The sequence below is a fragment of the Lampetra fluviatilis genome, chromosome 56, assembly GCF_964198595.1.
Source record: "Lampetra fluviatilis chromosome 56, kcLamFluv1.1, whole genome shotgun sequence".
Classification (NCBI taxonomy): domain Eukaryota; kingdom Metazoa; phylum Chordata; class Hyperoartia; order Petromyzontiformes; family Petromyzontidae; genus Lampetra; species Lampetra fluviatilis.
In genome coordinates, this window is record NC_136330.1 from 6,359,550 (window position 1) to 6,378,422 (window position 18,873).

General features: G+C 61.3%; 1 protein-coding gene across 1 annotated transcript in view; it reads left to right on the plus strand.

The window, feature by feature from the left end:
* Positions 1 to 2,212: 2,212 nt before the first annotated feature.
* LOC144950154 (long-chain-fatty-acid--CoA ligase 4-like) overlaps positions 2,213 to 18,873 on the plus strand; it is a 38,269-nt gene continuing 21,608 nt past the window's right edge. The window contains 6 exon segments of the mRNA XM_078880215.1: positions 2,213 to 2,852; positions 5,631 to 5,808; positions 12,390 to 12,499; positions 13,201 to 13,260; positions 13,262 to 13,397; positions 14,657 to 14,807. Of these exon segments, the coding sequence (XP_078736341.1) occupies positions 2,502 to 2,852; positions 5,631 to 5,808; positions 12,390 to 12,499; positions 13,201 to 13,260; positions 13,262 to 13,397; positions 14,657 to 14,807 (986 nt within the window). The 5' untranslated portion in view covers positions 2,213 to 2,501.

The following is an 18,873-nucleotide window of genomic DNA, read 5'->3' on the forward strand; positions in this document are numbered from 1 at the left end:
GTACCTGGCGCGGTGTGTAGTAAACATCGCCACTGGGGGAGACAAAGGCGACCGGGCGTGGTGCTGGCCACCCACTCGCCCCCGTTGCGGCCTTGACAGGCCCTGCCACTCGCTGACAGGCACTTGCCCCAACAGTCTGTTACAGGCTACACGGGGGACCTTTGTCCAGAAGTAACCTGTTGAGGCGACACGGGGGTGGGGGGTGGGGAAGATCTTTGTCATCGGGAATCTTTCACCTACATCTCCTCATCCACCTACCCCCCCCCCCATCTCCCTCTGCTCATCTCCCTGCAGGAGCAGCAGCAGCGGCAGCAGCGGCGTCGTCGTCGTCGTCGTCGTCATCGGAGGAGGAGGGAAAAAAATAAAAACAATCCGCCGGCTAAAATTATTGACCCGGGCCCCCGCAAGCCTGCGACAAGGAGCTGCTCGCGGCTGTTCGCGTTCCTCCTCGTTGCTGGGGGTGCTGGGGATGCTGGGGGTGCTGGGGGTGCTGGGGGTGGTGTCAACGTTTAAAGACCCCTCCTGAGTCGCCGTGCTCGGGCGCGAGACCCCCCGTGACCACGCCTGACGCACGGCGCCGTCAGGGACCCTCCGTGCGCCCGACGCGCCCTGGGCCCGCGAGCCGAGAGCCGCCGCACGCGGCCAGAGAGCGGTGAGAGGGCCGGCAGAGAAGAGGAGGCGGCGCTGCTGCTACTCGCCACGCCGCCACCGCCGTGTGGCCACGATTGTCGCGGTGTCGATCTCGCGCGGGGCGGTGCGTCTGCGTCTGCGTGTGCGTGTGCGAGGCGGTTAAAGGCGCAGCCCTGCGAGTGACGCGCGACACAACGGCGCTGCTGCTGCCGGAACGGCGGCCACCCCAATCCCTCCGATCGAGGGCGGCTCTGGCGGTGTTTTATTGATTGATTGTGAATCACGAGCCCGGAAATAATTGATACGTGTGACGAGTTAACCGCCCGCTCGCCCGCTCACCCGCCCGCCCGCTCACACCGCCCGCCCGCTCACCCACTCACCCACTCACCCGCTCACCCGCTCACCCGCCCGCTTACCCGCTCGCCACACCGCAGCTCACCTCGCACCGTTGGACTTTGGAATCCCCTCTCCCGTCGTCGTGATCGTCATCATCGTCGTCGTCGTCTTCAGCCCCAAGCTCTTCGAACAACAACAACTACAACAACTACAACAACAACAACCACCTCGCTTCATTCCAAGAACGCGTCGCACTCGGAGGTCGTTACAACGTCGGCGAGTGAGTGCTGCTTGTTGCTGGCCGCTCGGCAAACCGCGCGATCCCAAGACAAAGGGACCATCGTAATCGAACTCCTGCAGGAGGAAACTCCACGTTGATGTGCCGGGGACCGCTCCTCGACGCTGCCGGTGGTGATCATCCGCGGACTCGGCTCCAAAAAGCAAACGACGAATCAACTCCCCCTCCTCCTCCTCCTCCTCCTCCATCTCCTCCTCCTCCTCCCCCTCCTCCAACTCCTTCTCCACCTCGTCATCTCCTCCTCCTTCTCCACGTCGTCATCGCCGCTTCCTCATATTTACCAAAACTGAAAGGAGAAGACCGGACGGAGCCTCGCAATTGAACAACCGAACCAATCCAGCTCCACCTCCACCTCCTCCACCTCCTCCACCTCCTCCACGCTCCGTTGTTTAAACGTCCACGCGGCGGAGGCCCGAACATCACAAGCCGACCCCGACCTCACAGATCTCCACTTGCTTTAATCAATAAAAAATTTTTGTTGTTGCTCAAATCCAAATCGGATCACGCGACTGTCGTTTAGTGGAATCGACGTCCTCCTCCACCACCACCACCTCCTCCACCTCCTCCTCCACCTCCTCCTCCGCCTCTTCCTCATCTTCCTCCACTGCCTCCTCCACCACCACTACCTCCTCCACCTCCACCTCCTCATCTTCCTCCACCTCCTCCTCCACCACCACCACCACCACTACCACCTCCTCCTACATCACCTCCTCCACCACCACCACCACTACCACCTCCTCCTCCATCACCTCCTCCATCACCTCCTCCACCACCACCACCACCACCACCTCCACCTCCTCATCTTCCTCCACCTCCACCACCACCACCACCACTACCACCTCCTCCTCCATCACCTCCTCCACCACCACCACCACCACCACTACCACCTCCTCCTCCATCACCTCCTCCACCACCACCACCACCACCACTACCACCTCCTCCTCCATCACCTCCTCCACCACCACCACCACCACCACTACCACCTCCTCCTCCACCTCTTCCTCATCTTCCTCCACTGCCTCCACCACCACTACCTCCTCCACCACCACCTCCACCTCCTCATCTTCCTCCTCCTCCTCCTCCACCACCACCACCACTACCACCTCCTCCTCCATCACCTCCTCCACCTCCTCCTCCACCACTACCACCTCCTCCTCCATCACCTCCTCCATCACCTCCTCCACCACCACCGCCACCGCCTCCTCCCACTCGCCCTCCGTGGCCGCCGCCGCGAGCCATGAAGCTCCAGTACAGCGTGCCCTCGGCCTTCCTGCTGCCCTTCCAGCTGCTGACGGCCGTCTACACGGCCGTCGCCTTCCTGCCCTGGTACCTGCTGACGGGCGCCCGCGAGCGCCTGGCCCGGGCCCGGCGGGCCAAGGCCGCGTCCACCAGCGGCGAGCCGGCGGGCCCCTGGCGCGCCGTCGGGCGCGAGGACGGGCTGTCGAGCGCCGGCTTCGAGGACGCCCCGACCCTCGACCGCTTCTTCCTGCGGGGCGTGCGGGGACACGCGGAGAGCGACTGCCTGGGCACGCGCCAGGTGCTCAGCGAGGAGGACGAGTGGCAGCCCAACGGGCGAGTCTTCAAGAAGGTGCGTGTGTGTGTGCGTGTGTGTGCGTGTGTGTGTGTGCGTGCGTGTGTGTGTGCGTGTGTGTGTGCGTGTGTGTGCGTGTGTGCGTGTGTGTGCGTGTGTGTGCGTGTGTGCGTGTGTGTGCGTGTGTGTGCGTGCGTGCGCGTGTGTGTACGTGTGTGTGCGTGCGTGCGCGTGTGTGTGCGTGTGTGTGCGTGTGTGTACGTGTGTGTGCGTGTGTGTGCGTGTGTGCATGTGTGTGTATGTGTGTGTGTACGTGTGTGTGCGTGCGTGCGCGTGTGCTAACAGCACTTGCCCCTACAGTCTCTTAAGGGTGTTAATTCTAGATTGGAAGCTTTCGTGAGTGCGAGGATTCATATTGTTAGGTTTTTTTTCTTTCCGTAAAGTCACGTAGGTAAAAAAATTTAAATTAATAAAAATAAACTAAAAATCACGACGTTTCGGAGGCAACGGAAGCTTGTGTTGCCTCCGAAACGCCGTGATTTTTTATTTTATTTTACTTTTATTAATTTTAATTTTTTACCTTTTTTGACCTTTTTTTTACCTACGTGACTTTACCGAAGAAAAAAAAAAACCTACGAATATAGATCTTTGTTTATTTGTCTTTGCTGTGTGTGTGGTGGGGAGCGGTGGTATTGTTGGTTATCGCGCTGCGCTATTAACTTGGTGACCCGAGTTCGATTCCCGCTCACGGCCAACACCAGCGACGAATATCTGAACCGGTCCCGGGCCTCTCCCAGGTCGACTCAGCCTCAAATGGGTACCTGGTGCGATGCGTAAACATCGCCATTGGGGAGACAAAGGCGGCCGGGCGTGGTGTTGGCCACCCACCCCCTCGTGTGCCGTGTCGGCCTTCATAGGTGCTCGCTAACGGCACTTGCCCCAACAGGCTGCTGAGGCTATACGGGGGACCTTTGTCTCGTTGTTTTGGTGGTGATGCAGCAGTTGTGGAGAGAGTGGAGAGTTTCCCATACCTGGGCAGTGTGCCTATGACCAGTTCCGGTTTGACAGCAGAGGTCTCGCTCCGAATCAGTCGAGCGGCAATATCTTTCCATCGGCTGCGTAACGCTGTGTGGAAGCTACCTGGTCTGTCGCTCCGCACGAAGCTTCGGGTCTTTTCGGCCACGGTCATTCCCTCCCTTCTCTACGCTTGTGTAATAATTCTCCGGAGACGGATTCGGAATCGGTCTTCTTTATTTTCACTTCACGGTACACTTGTTCCCACACGCTCCGTTGCTGGCAGACAACGGAGAGCGGCAGACTCCCACAACTCCCACCGCGCACGTGGCACCCGGAGCCCCGTTCGCGCGTGGCTCTCACCCCGTTCAGTTCCCCGTCTCCTCTCGATCATCCCTCTCTCCTCCCTCTTAATCCCTTCGTCACGTGGTCCCCCCAGCCAATCCTCCATGGGCAATCTCGACCGTTCTCGATGGTTCCCTGTCACTCCCGGGACCACGCCTCTTATCCGGATCCCCATTAGCTGGGGCCCCAATGGCTGGGCCAATCACCCCTGATGACATGCCGTGATCACGCCGGCCCCACGCTCCCTATCTCGACCCTTATTGGCTACAAGCAGGACCGGCAAGCCAATCCCCCACGTGAACCCACTATAGCTGTTATTACACTTGTAAAACGTGGACCCCTCTAATGGAGCATCTGCGCCGGTTAGAAACATTCAGGCTGACCTGCCTATGATCCATCCTGGGTTTGACCAGGCTGGATTGTGTGAGGAGCTCACAAATCCTTGAAAGATCTGGGCAAAGTCCCATCAGTGAGCTCCTCCGGCAGGCAAGGCTGCGTTGGCTGGGTCATGTAGCCCGCATGCCCAGCCACCGCATGCCTAAACAGCTTTTGTTCGGCCGGATCGAGGGGGCTAAACGGGCGCGGCACGGGCTAGAGAAGAGATGGAGTGATGTGGTACAGGAGGACGTGGAGCCGAGTGGACTTGCCGAAGACCGGTACCAGCGGTGTCAAGATCGGCCTCTGTGGCGGAGGCTCGTGAAGGACGCTGCTACTGGGCAGTTGTAGGCGGAGGAGCGACGCTCACAACAACGAGCGGAGCGCCGGGCGGCTAAGATGCTCTAGACATGAAGGCGTTTTGAGGCGGCCGGTGATGAGAGTTTGTACCAGGCTGGAGGAAACCGGAGACCGCGTGTGCAAGGGGGCAATGCTCGATCCCCTTGCGGATGTGAACGGCTTTGAGCGAGGGTTGTAGCTCCTCCTTGGCGCCCACGGAAGGGAGCGGAGAGGACGCCAGAGCTTGGGCAGTCATTGGGCTCTGGCTGCTTCCTTCTCGCTTGTCGCTGTGATTTTTCCCCGCGTCTACGGATCGTCCTTGCCTGCCTCTGTCTCTCTGAGAGCGATTGGTGGTGGTGATGGTGTTGGTGAATGAGGTGGTGGTGGCGACGGTGGTGACCATTGCAACCGTGTTGATGGTGGTGGCGGTGTTGACGGTGGTGATGGTGGTGGCGGTGTTGACGGTGGTGATGGTGGTGGCGGTGTTGACCGTGGTGACCGTTGCAACCATGTTGACGGTGGTGATGGTGGTGACGGTGGTGACGGTGGTGACGCTGGCGACGGTGGTGACGGTGGCGACGCTGGCGACGGTGGTGACCGTGGTGACCGTGGTGACCGTTGCAACCATGGCGACGCTGGCGACGGTGGTGATGGTGGTGACCGCGGTGACGGTGGTGACTGTGGTGACGGTAGTTACCGTTACAACCATGGTGACGGTGGTGACGGTGTTGGTGTCGGTGTGCCCCCCCCCCCCCCCCCCAGGTGATTCTGGGCGACTACCGCTGGATATCGTTCCGCGAGCTGGACACTCGCGCCGAGAACTTTGGCCGGGGCCTGGTGGCGCTGGGCCACGAGGCGCGGCGCCCCGTGGCGCTCTTCTGCGAGACGCGGGCTGAGTGGATGCTGGTGGCACAGGCCTGCTTCAAGTACAACTTCCCTGGTGTGTGACGCGTGGGGGGTGTGACGTGGGGTGTGACGTGGGGTGTGACGCGGGGTGTGACGCGGGGTGTGTGACGCGGGCCGAGTGGATGCTGGTGGCACAGGCCTGCTTCAAGTACAACTTCCCCGGTGTGTGACGCGGGGGGTGTGTGACGTGGGGTGTGACGTGGGGGGTGTGACGTGGGGTGTGACGCGGGGTGTGTGACGCGGGCCGAGTGGATGCTGGTGGCACAGGCCTGCTTCAAGTACAACTTCCCCGGTGTGTGACGCGTGGGGTGTGTGACGCGTGGGGTTTGTGACGTGGGGTGTGTGACGTGGGGTGTGACGTGGGGTGTGACGTGTGACGTGGGGTGTGACGTGGGGTGTGACGTGGGGGGTGACGTGTGACGTGGGGTGTGACGTGGGGTGTGACTTGGGGTGTGACGTGTGACGTGGGGTGTGACATGGGGTGTGACGTGGGGTGTGACGTGTGACGTGGGGTGTGACGTGGGGTGTGACGTGGGGTGTGACGTGTGACATGGGGTGTGACGTGGGGTGTGACGTGGGGTGTGACGTGGGGTGTGACGTGGGGTGTGACGTGGGGTGTGACGTGCGGTGTGACGTGGGGTGTGACGTGTGGTGTGACGTGGGGTGTGACGTGTGGTGTGACGTGGGGTGTGACGCGGGGTGTGACGCGGGGTGTGACGCGGGGTGTGACGCGGGGTGTGACGCGGGGTGTGACGCGTGGTGTGACGCGGGGTGTGACGCGTGGTGTGACGCGGGGTGTGACGCGGGGTGTGACGCGGGGTGTGACGCGGGGTGTGACGCGGGGTGTGACGCGGGGTGTGACGCGGGGTGTGACGCGGGGTGTGACGCGGGTGGTGTGACGCGGGTGGTGTGTCGTGGGGTGTGACGTGGGGTGTGACGCGGGTGGTGTGACGCGGGGGGTGTGACGTGGGGTGTGACGTGGGGTGTGACGTGGGGTGTGACGCGGGTGGTGTGACGTGGGGTGTGACGTGGGGTGTGACGTGTGACGTGGGGTGTGACGTGGGGTGTGACGCGGGTGGTGTGACGTGGGGTGTGACGTGGGGTGTGACGTGGGGTGTGACGTGGGGTGTGACGTGGGGTGTGGGGTGTGACGTGGGGTGTGACGTGGGGTGTGACGTGGGGTGTGACGTGGGGTGTGACGTGGGGTGTGACGTGGGGTGTGACGTGGGGTGTGACGTGGGGTGTGACGCGGGGTGTGACGTGTGACGTGGGGTGTGACGTGGGGTGTGACGTGGGGTGTGACGTGGGGTGTGACGTGGGGTGTGACGTGTGACGTGGGGTGTGACGTGGGGTGTGACGTGGGGTGTGACGTGGGGTGTGACGTGGGGTGTGACGCGGGGTGTGACGCGGGGTGTGACGTGGGGTGTGATGTGGGGTGTGACGTGGGGTGTGACGTGGGGTGTGACGTGGGGTGTCACGTGGGGTGTGACGTGGGGTGTGACGTGGGGTGTGACGTGTGACGTGGGGTGTGACGTGTGACGTGGGGTGTCACGTGGGGTGTGACGTGGGGTGTGACGTGGGGTGTGACGTGTGACGTGGGGTGTGACTTGGGGTGTGACGTGTGACGTGGGGTGTGACATGGGGTGTGACGTGGGGTGTGACGTGTGACGTGGGGTGTGACGTGGGGTGTGACGTGGGGTGTGACGTGTGACGTGGGGTGTGACGTGGGGTTTGACGTGGGGTTTGACGTGGGGTTTGACGTGGGGTGTGACGTGGGGTGTGACGTGGGGTGTGACGTGGGGTGTGACGTGGGGTGTGACGTGCGGTGTGACGTGGGGTGTGACGTGTGGTGTGACGTGGGGTGTGACGTGTGGTGTGACGTGGGGTGTGACGCGGGGTGTGACGCGGGGTGTGACGCGGGGTGTGACGCGGGGTGTGACGCGGGGTGTGACGTGGGGTGTGACGTGTGGTGTGACGCGGGGTGTGACGCGGGGTGTGACGCGGGGTGTGACGCGGGGTGTGACGCGGGGTGTGACGCGGGGTGTGACGCGGGTGGTGTGACGTGGGGTGTGACGTGGGGTGTGACGTGGGGTGTGACGCGGGTGGTGTGACGTGGGGTGTGACGTGGGGTGTGACGTGGGGTGTGACGCGGGTGGTGTGACGTGGGGTGTGACGCGGGTGGTGTGACGTGGGGTGTGACGTGGGGTGTGACGTGTGGGGTGTGACGTGGGGTGTGACGCGGGTGGTGTGACGTGGGGTGTGACGTGGGGTGTGACGTGGGGTGTGACGTGGGGTGTGACGTGGGGTGTCACGTGGGGTGTGACGTGGGGTGTGACGTGGGGTGTCACGTGGGGTGTGGGGTGTGACGTGGGGTGTGACGTGGGGTGTGACGTGGGGTGTGACGCGGGGTGTGACGCGGGGTGTGACGCGGGGTGTGACGTGTGACGTGTGACGCGGGGTGTGACGCGGGGTGTGACGTGGGGTGTGACGTGGGGTGTGACGTGGGGTGTGACGTGGGGTGTGACGTGGGGTGTGACGTGGGGTGTGACGTGGGGTGTGACGTGTGACGTGGGGTGTGACGTGGGGTGTGACGTGGGGTGTGACGCGGGGTGTGACGTGTGACGCGGGGTGTGACGTGGGGTGTGACGTGGGGTGTGACGTGGGGTGTGACGTGGGGTGTGACGTGGGGTGTGACGTGGGGTGTGACGTGGGGTGTCACGTGGGGTGTGACGTGGGGTGTGACGTGTGACGTGGGGTGTGACGTGGGGTGTGACGTGTGACGTGGGGTGTGACGTGGGGTGTGACGCGGGGTGTGACGTGTGACGTGGGGTGTGACGTGGGGTGTGACGTGGGGTGTGACGTGGGGTGTGACGTGGGGTGTGACGTGGGGTGTGACGTGGTGTGTGACGTGGGGTGTGACGCGGGTGGTGTGACGTGGGGTGTGACGTGGGGTGTGACGTGGGGTGTGACGTGGGGTGTGACGTGGGGTGTGACGTGGGGTGTGACGTGGGGTGTGACGTGGGGTGTGACGTGTGACGTGGGGTGTGACGTGGGGTGTGACGTGGGGTGTGACGTGGGGTGTGACGTGGGGTGTGACGTGGGGTGTGACGTGGGGTGTGACGTGGGGTGTGACGTGTGACGTGGGGTGTGACGTGTGACATGGGGTGTGACGTGTGACGTGGGGTGTGACGTGGGGTGTGACGTGGGGGGTGACGTGTGACGTGGGGTGTGACGTGGGGTGTGACTTGGGGTGTGACGTGTGACGTGGGGTTTGACGTGGGGTGTGACGTGTGACGTGGGGTGTGACGTGGGGTGTGACGTGGGGTGTGACGTGGGGTGTGACGTGGGGTGTGACGTGGGGTGTGACGTGGGGTGTGACTTGGGGTGTGACGTGTGACGTGGGGTGTGACGTGTGACGTGGGGTGTGACGTGGGGTGTGGGGTGTGACGTGGGGTGTGACGTGGGGTGTGACGTGGGGTGTGACGTGGGGTGTGACGTGGGGTGTGACGTGGGGTGTGACGTGGGGTGTGACGCGGGTGGTGTGACGTGGGGTGTGACGCGGGGGGTGTGACGTGGGGTGTGACGTGGGGTGTGACGTGGGGTGTGACGTGTGACGTGGGGTGTGACGTGGGGTGTGACGTGGGGTGTGACGTGGGGTGTGACGTGGGGTGTGACTTGGGGTGTGACGTGTGACGTGGGGTGTGACTTGGGGTGTGACGTGTGACGTGGGGTGTGACGTGGGGTGTGACGTGGGGTGTGACGTGTGACGTGGGGTGTGACGTGTGACGTGGGGTGTGACTTGGGGTGTGACGTGTGATGTGGGGTGTGACGTGGGGTGTGACGTGGGGTGTGACGTGGGGTGTGACGTGGGGTGTGACGTGGGGTGTGACGTGGGGTGTGACGTGTGGGGTGTGACGTGTGACGTGGGGTGTGACGTGGGGTGTGACGTGGGGTGTGACGCGGGGTGTGACGCGGGGTGTGACGCGGGGTGTGACGCGGGGTGTGACGCGGGGTGTGACGCGGGGTGTGACGCGGGGTGTGACGCGGGGTGTGACGCGGGGTGTGACGTGTGACGTGGGGTGTGACGTGTGACGTGGGGTGTGACGTGGGGTGTGACGTGGGGTGTGACGCGGGGTGTGACGCGGGGTGTGACGCGGGGTGTGACGCGGGGTGTGACGCGGGGTGTGACGCGGGGTGTGACGCGGGGTGTGACGCGGGGTGTGACGTGGGGTGTGACGTGTGACGTGGGGTGTGACGTGTGACGCGGGGTGTGACGCGGGGTGTGACGCGGGGTGTGACGCGGGGTGTGACGCGGGGTGTGACGTGGGGTGTGACGTGTGACGTGGGGTGTGACGTGGGGTGTGACGTGTGACGTGGGGTGTGACGTGTGACGTGGGGTGTGACGTGTGACGTGGGGTGTGACGTGGGGTGTGACGTGGGGTGTGACGTGGGGTGTGACGTGGGGTGTGACGCGGGGTGTGACGTGGGGTGTGACGCGGGGTGTGACGTGGGGTGTGACGTGTGACGTGGGGTGAGACGTGTGACGTGGGGTGTGACGTGGGGTGTGACGTGGGGTGTGACGTGGGGTGTGACGCGGGGTGTGACGCGGGGTGTTACGCGGGGTGTGACGCGGGGTGTGACGCGGGGTGTGACGCGGGGTGTGACGTGTGACGTGGGGTGTGACGTGGGGTGTGACGTGGGGTGTGACGTGGGGTGTGACGTGGGGGTGTGACGTGTGACGTGACGTGTGACGTGGGGTGTGACGTGTGACGTGGGGTGTGACGTGGGGTGTGACGTGGGGTGTGACGTGGGGTGTGACGTGGGGTGTGACGCGGGGTGTGACGCGGGGTGTGACGCGGGGTGTGACGCGGGGTGTGACGCGGGGTGTGACGCGGGTTGTGACGCGGGGTGTGACGCGGGGTGTGACGTGTGACGTGTGACGTGGGGTGTGACGCGGGGTGTGACGTGGGGTGTGACGTGGGGTGTGACGCGGGGTGTGACGCGGGGTGTGACGCGGGGTGTGACGCGGGGTGTGACGCGGGGTGTGACGCGGGGTGTGACGCGGGGTGTGACGCGGGGTGTGACGTGTGACGTGGGGTGTGACGTGTGACGTGGGGTGTGACGTGGGGTGTGACGTGGGGTGTGACGTGGGGTGTGACGTCGGGTGTGACGTGGGGTGTGACGTGACGTGGGGTGTGACGTGGGGTGTGACGTGGGGTGTGACGTGGGGTGTGACGTGGGGTGTGGGGTGTGACGTGGGGTGTGACGTGGGGTGTGACGCGGGGTGTGACGCGGGGTGTGACGTGGGGTGTGACGTGGGTTGTGACGTGTGACGTGGGGTGTGACGTGTGACGTGGGGTGTGACGTGTGACGTGGGGTGTGACGTGGGGTGTGACGTGGGGTGTGACGTGGGGTGTGACGTGGGGTGTGACGTGGGGTGTGACGTGGGGTGTGACGTGGGGTGTGACGTGGGGTGTGACGCGGGGTGTGACGTGGGGTGTGACGTGGGGTGTGACGTGGGGTGTGACGTGTGACGTGGGGTGTGACGTGTGACGTGGGGTGTGACGTGGGGTGTGACGTGGGGTGTGACGTGGGGTGTGACGTGGGGTGTGACGTGGGGTGTGACGTGGGGTGTGACGCGGGGTGTGACGCGGGGTGTGACGCGGGGTGTGACGTGGGGTGTGACGTGGGTTGTGATGTGTGACGTGGGGTGTGACGTGTGACGTGGGGTGTGACGTGTGACGTGGGGTGTGACGTGTGACGTGGGGTGTGACGTGGGGTGTGACGTGGGGTGTGACGTGGGGTGTGACGTGGGGTGTGACGCGGGGTGTGACGTGGGGTGTGACGTGTGACGTGGGGTGTGACGTGTGACGTGGGGTGTGACGTGGGGTGTGACGTGGGGTGTGACGTGGGGTGTGACGTGGGGTGTGACGTGGGGTGTGACGTGGGGTGTGACGTGGGGTGTGACGCGGGGTGTGACGCGGGGTGTGACGCGGGGTGTGACGCGGGGTGTGACGTGTGACGTGGGGTGTGACGTGTGACGTGGGGTGTGACGTGGGGTGTGACGTGGGGTGTGACGTGGGGTGTGACGTGGGGTGTGACGCGGGGTGTGACGCGGGGTGTGACGTGGGGTGTGACGCGGGGTGTGACGCGGGGTGTGACGCGGGGTGTGACGTGTGACGTGGGGTGTGACATGTGACGTGGGGTGTGACGTGGGGTGTGACGTTGGGTGTGACGTGGGGTGTGACGTGGGGTGTGACGTGGGGTGTGACGTGGGGTGTGACGTGGGGTGTGACGCGGGGTGTGACGCGGGGTGTGACGCGGGGTGTGACGTGGGGTGTGACGTGGGGTGTGACGTTGGGTGTGACGCGGGGTGTGACGTGGGGTGTGACGTGGGGTGTGACGTGGGGTGTGACGCGGGGTGTGACGCGGGGTGTGACGTTGGGTGTGACGTGGGGTGTGACGCGGGGTGTGACGTGGGGTGTGACGCGGGGTGTGACGTGTGACGTGGGGTGTGACATGTGACGTGGGGTGTGACGTGGGGTGTGACGTGGGGTGTGACGTTGGGTGTGACGTGGGGTGTGACGTGGGGTGTGACGTGGGGTGTCCCTCCAGTTGTGACCCTCTACTCCACGCTGGGCACGGACGCCGTGGTGCACGGCCTCAACGAGTCGGAGGTCACCATGGTGATCACCAGCTGCGAGCTGCTGGGGAAAACACTCAAGGTGAGGAACTCCTCCCACTCCTCCTCCTCCCCCACGTATCTCCCCCACGTGACCCCTAACCCCCGTGTATCTCCCCCACGTGACCCCTAACCCCCGTGTATCTCCCCCACGTGACCCCTAACCCCCGTGTATCTCCCCCACGTGACCCCTAACCCCCGTGTATCTCCCCCACGTGACCCCTAACCCCCGTGTATCTCCCCCACGTGACCCCTAACCCCCGTGTATCTCCCCCACGTGACCCCTAACCCCCGTGTATCTCCCCCACGTGACCCCTAACCCCCGTGTATCCCCCCCACGTGACCCCTAACCCCACGTATCTCCCCCACGTGACCCCTAACCCCCGTGTATCTCCCCCACGTGACCCCTAACCCCCGTGTATCTCCCCCACGTGACCCCTAACCCCCGTGTATCTCCCCCACGTGACCCCTAACCCCCGTGTATCTCCCCCACGTGACCCCTAACCCCCGTGTATCTCCCCCACGTGACCCCTAACCCCCGTGTATCTCCCCCACGTGACCCCTAACCCCCGTGTATCTCCCCCACGTGACCCCTAACCCCTGTGTATCTCCCCCACGTGACCCCTAACCCCCGTGTATCTCCCCCACGTGACCCCTAACCCCCGTGTATCCCCCCCACGTGACCCCTAACCCCCGTGTATCTCCCCCACGTGACCCCTAACCCCACGTATCTCCCCCCCCCAGGGCGTGCTGTCCCGCATGCCGCGCGTCACCCACATCGTCCACGTGGACCCCCGCCCCCCCCCCCACGCGGAGGGGCGGGGGGGCGGGGGGTGGCCCCCCCTCGTCTCCCGGGGCCTGGGACCCCACCCCGCCCCCCCCCGGGGTGTCACTGCTCAGCCTGGAGCACGTGGAGAGCCTGGGGGAGCACAACCCACAGAGTGAGCGCCACGCCAGCGCAAACACCGCAAACACCGCAAACACCGCACGGCAAACACCGCACGGCAAACACCGCCACCACTGTTACCACGATCGCTACCACCACCATGACCACAACCACCACAACCACCACCACCACCACAGCCAGAGTGAGCGCCACCACACGGCAAACACCGCCGGCAAACACCGCCGCCACTGTCACCACCACCGCTACCACCACCACCACAACCACCACAACCACCACCACAGCCAGAGTGAGCGTTGATGATGCTGCTGCTGATGTTGCTGCTGATGATGTTGCTACTGATGATGCTGCTGCTGATGATGGTGCTGCTGATGATGTTGTTGGTAGTGGCGGAGCGACGCTGCCCCCCCATGCCCTCTGACCTGGCCGTGGTGATGATGATGATGTTGCTGATGATGATGTTGCTGATGATGATGTTGGTAGTGGCGGAGCGACGCTGCCACCCCGTGCCCTCTGACCTGGCCGTGGTGATGATGATGTTGCTGATGATGATGATGTTGCTGCTGCTAATGATGCTGCTGATGATGCTGTTGGTAGTGGCTGAGAGACGCTGCCCGCCCGTGCCCTCTGACCTGGCCGTGGTGATGATGATAATGATCTTGCTGCTGCTGATGATGATGCTGATGATTATGTTGCTGCTGCTGATGATGATGTTGCTGATGATGTTGTTGGCAGTGGCTGAGAGACGCTGTCCGCTCTTGCCCTCTGACCTGGCCGTGGTGATGATGTTGCTGCTGATGCTGCTGCTGCTGATGATGTTGCTGATGATGATGATGTTGCTGATGATGATGATGTTGCTGATGATGATGTTGCTGCTGATGATGATGATGCTGCTGATGATGATGTTGCTAGTGGCGGAGCGACGCTGCCCCCCCGTGCCCTCTGACCTGGCCGTGATGACGATGTTGCTGCTGATGATGATGCTGCTGCTGATGATGTTGTTGGCAGTGGCTGAGCGACGCTGCGCCCCCGTGCCCTCTGACCTGGCCGTGGTGATGATGATGTTGCTGCTGATGATGATGTTGCTGATGATGCTGCTGCTGCTGATGATGCTGCTGATGATGTTGTTGGTAGTGGCGGAGAGACGCTGCCCCCCCGTGCCCTCTGACCTGGCCGTGGTGATGTTGATGTTGATGTTGCTGATGTTGCTGCTGATGATGATGCTGCTGCTGATGATGATGATGATGTTGCTGCTGCTGATGATGATGATGATGCTGCTGATGATGTTGTTGGCAGTGGCTGAGAGACGCTGCCCGCCCGTGCCCTCTGACCTGGCCGTGGTGATGTACACGAGCGGCTCCACGGGGCTCCCCAAGGGGGTGATGATGTCGCACGCCAACCTCATCGCCGGCATGTCCGGCCAGTGCGAGAAGATACCCGACCTGGGGTGAGTGGTGGGGGTGTGGTGAGTGTGGTGAGTGTGTGGTGAGAATGGTGAGTGTGGTAAGAGTGGTGAGAGTGTGGGTGAGAGTGGTGAGTGGTGAGAGTGTGGGTGAGTGTGGGTTAGTGTGGGTGAGTGTGGGTGAGTGGTGGGGGTGTGGTGAGTGTGGTGAGTGGTGGGGGTGTGGGTGAGTGTGGTGAGTGTGGTGAGAGTGTGGGTGAGTGGTGGGGGTGTGGTGAGTGTGTGGTGAGTGTGGGTTAGTGTGGGTGAGTGTGGTGAGAGTGTGGTGAGTGGTGGGGGTGTGGTGAGTGTGGGTGAGAGTGTGGTGAGAGTGTGGTGAGTGGTGGGGGTGTGGTGAGTGTGGTGAGTGGTGGGGGTGTGGTGAGTGTGGTGAGTGGTGGGGGTGTGGTGAGTGTGTGGTGAGTGTGGGTGAGTGTGGTGAGAGGGTGGGTGAGTGGTGGGGGTGTGGTGAGTGTGTGGGTGAGTGTGGTGAGAGTGTGGGTGAGTGTGTGGTGAGTGTGGTGAGAGTGGTGAGAGTGGTGAGAGTGTGGGTGAGAGTGGTGAGTGGTGAGAGTGTGGGTGAGTGTGGGTTAGTGTGGGTGAGTGTGGGTGAGTGGTGGGGGTGTGGTGAGTGTGGTGAGTGGTGGGGGTGTGGGTGAGTGTGGTGAGTGTGGTGAGAGTGTGGGTGAGTGGTGGGGGTGTGGTGAGTGTGTGGTGAGTGTGGGTTAGTGTGGGTGAGTGTGGTGAGAGTGTGGTGAGTGGTGGGGGTGTGGTGAGTGTGGGTGAGAGTGTGGTGAGAGTGTGGTGAGTGGTGGGGGTGTGGTGAGTGTGGTGAGTGGTGGGGGTGTGGTGAGTGTGGTGAGTGGTGGGGGTGTGGTGAGTGTGTGGTGAGTGTGGGTGAGTGTGGTGAGAGGGTGGGTGAGTGGTGGGGGTGTGGTGAGTGTGTGGGTGAGTGTGGTGAGAGTGTGGGTGAGTGTGTGGTGAGTGTGGTGAGAGTGGTGAGAGTGGTGAGAGTGTGGTGAGAGTGTAAGTGACAGAGTGTGTGAGTGAGAGAGAGTATGGGTGAGTGAGTGTGTAGGTGGATGAGTGAGTGTGTAGGTGAGTGAGTGAGTGAGAGAGAGAGAGAGTATGGGTGAGTGAGTGAGTGTGTAGGTGGGTGAGTGAGTGTGTAGGTGAGTGAGTGAGAGAGAGTATGGGTGAGTGAGTGTGTAGGTGAGTGAGTGAGAGAGAGTATGGGTGAGTGAGTGTGTAGGTGAGTGTGTAGGTGAGTGTGTAGGTGAGTGAGTGAGTGAGAGAGAGAGAGTATGGGTGAGTGAGTGTGTAGGTGGATGAGTGAGTGTGTAGGTGAGTGAGTGAGAGAGAGTATGGGTGAGTGAGTGTGTAGGTGAGTGAGTGAGTGAGTGTGTAGGTGAGTGAGTGAGTGTGTAGGTGAGTGTGTAGGTGAGTGAGTGAGTGTGTTGGTGAGTGAGTGAGTGAGAGAGAGAGAGTATGGGTGAGTGAGTGAGTGTGTAGGTGGATGAGTGAGTGTGTAGGTGAGTGAGTGAGAGAGAGTATGGGTGAGTGAGTGTGTAGGTGAGTGAGTGAGTGAGTGTGTAGGTGAGTGAGTGAGTGTGTAGGTGAGTGTGTAGGTGAGTGAGTGAGTGTGTTGGTGAGTGAGTGAGTGAGAGAGAGAGAGTATGGGTGAGTGAGTGTGTAGGTGGATGAGTGAGTGTGTAGGTGAGTGAGAGAGAATATGGGCTGTGTGTGTGTGTGTAGGGGAGAGAGTATGGGTGAGTGAGTGTGTAGGTAAGTGTGTAGGTGGGTGAGTGAGAGAGAGTATGGGTGAGTGAGTGTGTTGGTGAGTGAGTGTGTAGGTGGGTGAGTGAGTGTGTAGGTGAGTGTGTAGGTGGGTGAGTGAGTGTGTAGGTGAGTGATTGTGTGGGTGAGTGTGTAGGTGAGTGAGTGAGAGAGAGTATGGGTGAGTGAGTGTGTAGGTGGGTGAGTGAGTGTGTAGGTGAGTGTGTAGGTGAGTGAGTGTGTAGGTGAGTGTGTAGGTGAGTGAGTGAGAGAGAGTATGGGTGAGTGTGAGAGTGAGTTTATGGGTGAGTGTGAGAGTGAGTTTGTAGGTGAGTGAGTGAGAGCGAGTGAGAGAGAGTATGGGTGAGTGAGTGTGTAGGTGAGTGAGTGCAAGATAGAGTATGAGTGAGTGAGTGTGTAGGTAAGTGAGTGAGTGAGACGGAGTGAGTGTGGGTGAGTGAGTGACAGTATGGGTGAGTGTAGAGGTGAGTGAGTGAGTGTGTAGGTGGGTGAGTGAGTGTGTAGGTGAGTGTGTAGGTGGGTGAGTGAGTGTGTAGGTGAGTGATTGTGTGGGTGAGTGTGTAGGTGAGTGAGTGAGAGAGAGTATGGGTGAGTGAGTGTGTAGGTGGGTGAGTGAGTGTGTAGGTGAGTGATTGTGTGGGTGAGTGTGTAGGTGAGTGAGTGAGAGAGAGTATGGGTGAGTGAGTGTGTAGGTGGGTGAGTGAGTGTGTAGGTGAGTGAGAGAGAGTATGGGTGAGTGAGTGTGTAGGTGAGTGAGTGAGAGAGAGTATGGGTGAGTGAGTGTGTAGGTGGGTGAGTGAGTGTGTAGGTGAGTGAGAGAGAGTATGGGTGAGTGAGTGTGTAGGTGAGTGAGTGAGAGAGAGTATGGGTGAGTGAGTGTGTAGGTGGGTGAGTGAGTGTGTAGGTGAGTGAGAGAGAGTATGGGTGAGTGAGTGTGTAGGTGAGTGAGTGAGAGAGAGTATGGGTGAGTGAGTGTGTAGGTGAGTGTGTAGGTGAGTGAGTGAGAGAGAGTATGGGTGAGTGAGTGTGTAGGTGGGTGAGTGAGTGTGTAGGTGAGTGTGTAGGTGAGTGAGTGTGTAGGTGAGTGTGTAGGTGAGTGAGTGAGAGAGAGTATGGGTGAGTGTGAGAGTGAGTTTATGGGTGAGTGTGAGAGTGAGTTTGTAGGTGAGTGAGTGAGAGCGAGTGAGAGAGAGTATGGGTGAGTGAGTGTGTAGGTGGGTGAGTGAGTGTGTAGGTGAGTGTGTAGGTGAGTGAGTGTGTAGGTGAGTGTGTAGGTGAGTGTGTAGGTGAGTGAGTGTGTAGGTGAGTGTGTAGGTGAGTGAGTGAGAGAGAGTATGGGTGAGTGTGAGAGTGAGTTTATGGGTGAGTGAGTGAGAGCGAGTGAGAGAGAGTATGGGTGAGTGAGTGTGTAGGTGAGTGAGTGCAAGATAGAGTATGAGTGAGTGAGTGTGTAGGTAAGTGAGTGAGTGAGACGGAGTGAGTGTGGGTGAGTGAGTGACAGTATGGGTGAGTGTAGAGGTGAGTGAGTGAGTGTGTAGGTGGGTGAGTGAGTGTGTAGGTGGGTGAGTGTGTAGGTGAGTGTGTAGGTGGGTGAGTGTGTAGGTGAGTGTGTAGGTGGGTGAGTGAGTGTGTAGTTCAGTGTGTAGGTGAGTGAGTGAGGGAGAGTATGGGTGAGTGAGTGAGTGTGTAGGTGAGTGAGTGTGTAGGTGAGTGTGTAGGTGAGTTAGTGAGTGTGTAGGTGAGTGTGTAGGTGAGTGAGTGTAGGTGAGTGAGTGTAGGTGAGTGTCTAGGTGAGTGTGTAGGTGAGTGAGTGTAGGTGAGTGAGTGTCTAGGTGAGTGTGTAGGTGAGTGTCTAGGTGAGTGTGTAGGTGAGTGAGTGTAGGTGAGTGAGTGTAGGCGAGTGAGTGTGTAGGTGAGTGAGTGAGTGTGTAGGTGAGTGTGTAGGTGAGTGTGTAGGTGAGTGAGTGTAGGTGAGTGAGTGTCTAGGTGAGTGTGTAGGTGAGTGTCTAGGTGAGTGTGTAGGTGAGTGAGTGTAGGCGAGTGAGTGTAGGCGAGTGAGTGAGTGTGTAGGTGAGTGAGTGTAGGTGAGTGAGTGTGTAGGTGAGTGAGTGTGTAGGTGAGTGTCTAGGTGAGTGTGTAGGTGAGTGAGTGTGTAGGTGGGTGAGTGAGTGTGTAGGTGAGTGAGTGTGTAGGTGAGTGAGTGTAGGCGAGTGAGTGTAGGCGAGTGAGTGAGTGTGTAGGTGAGTGAGTGTAGGTGAGTGAGTGTGTAGGTGAG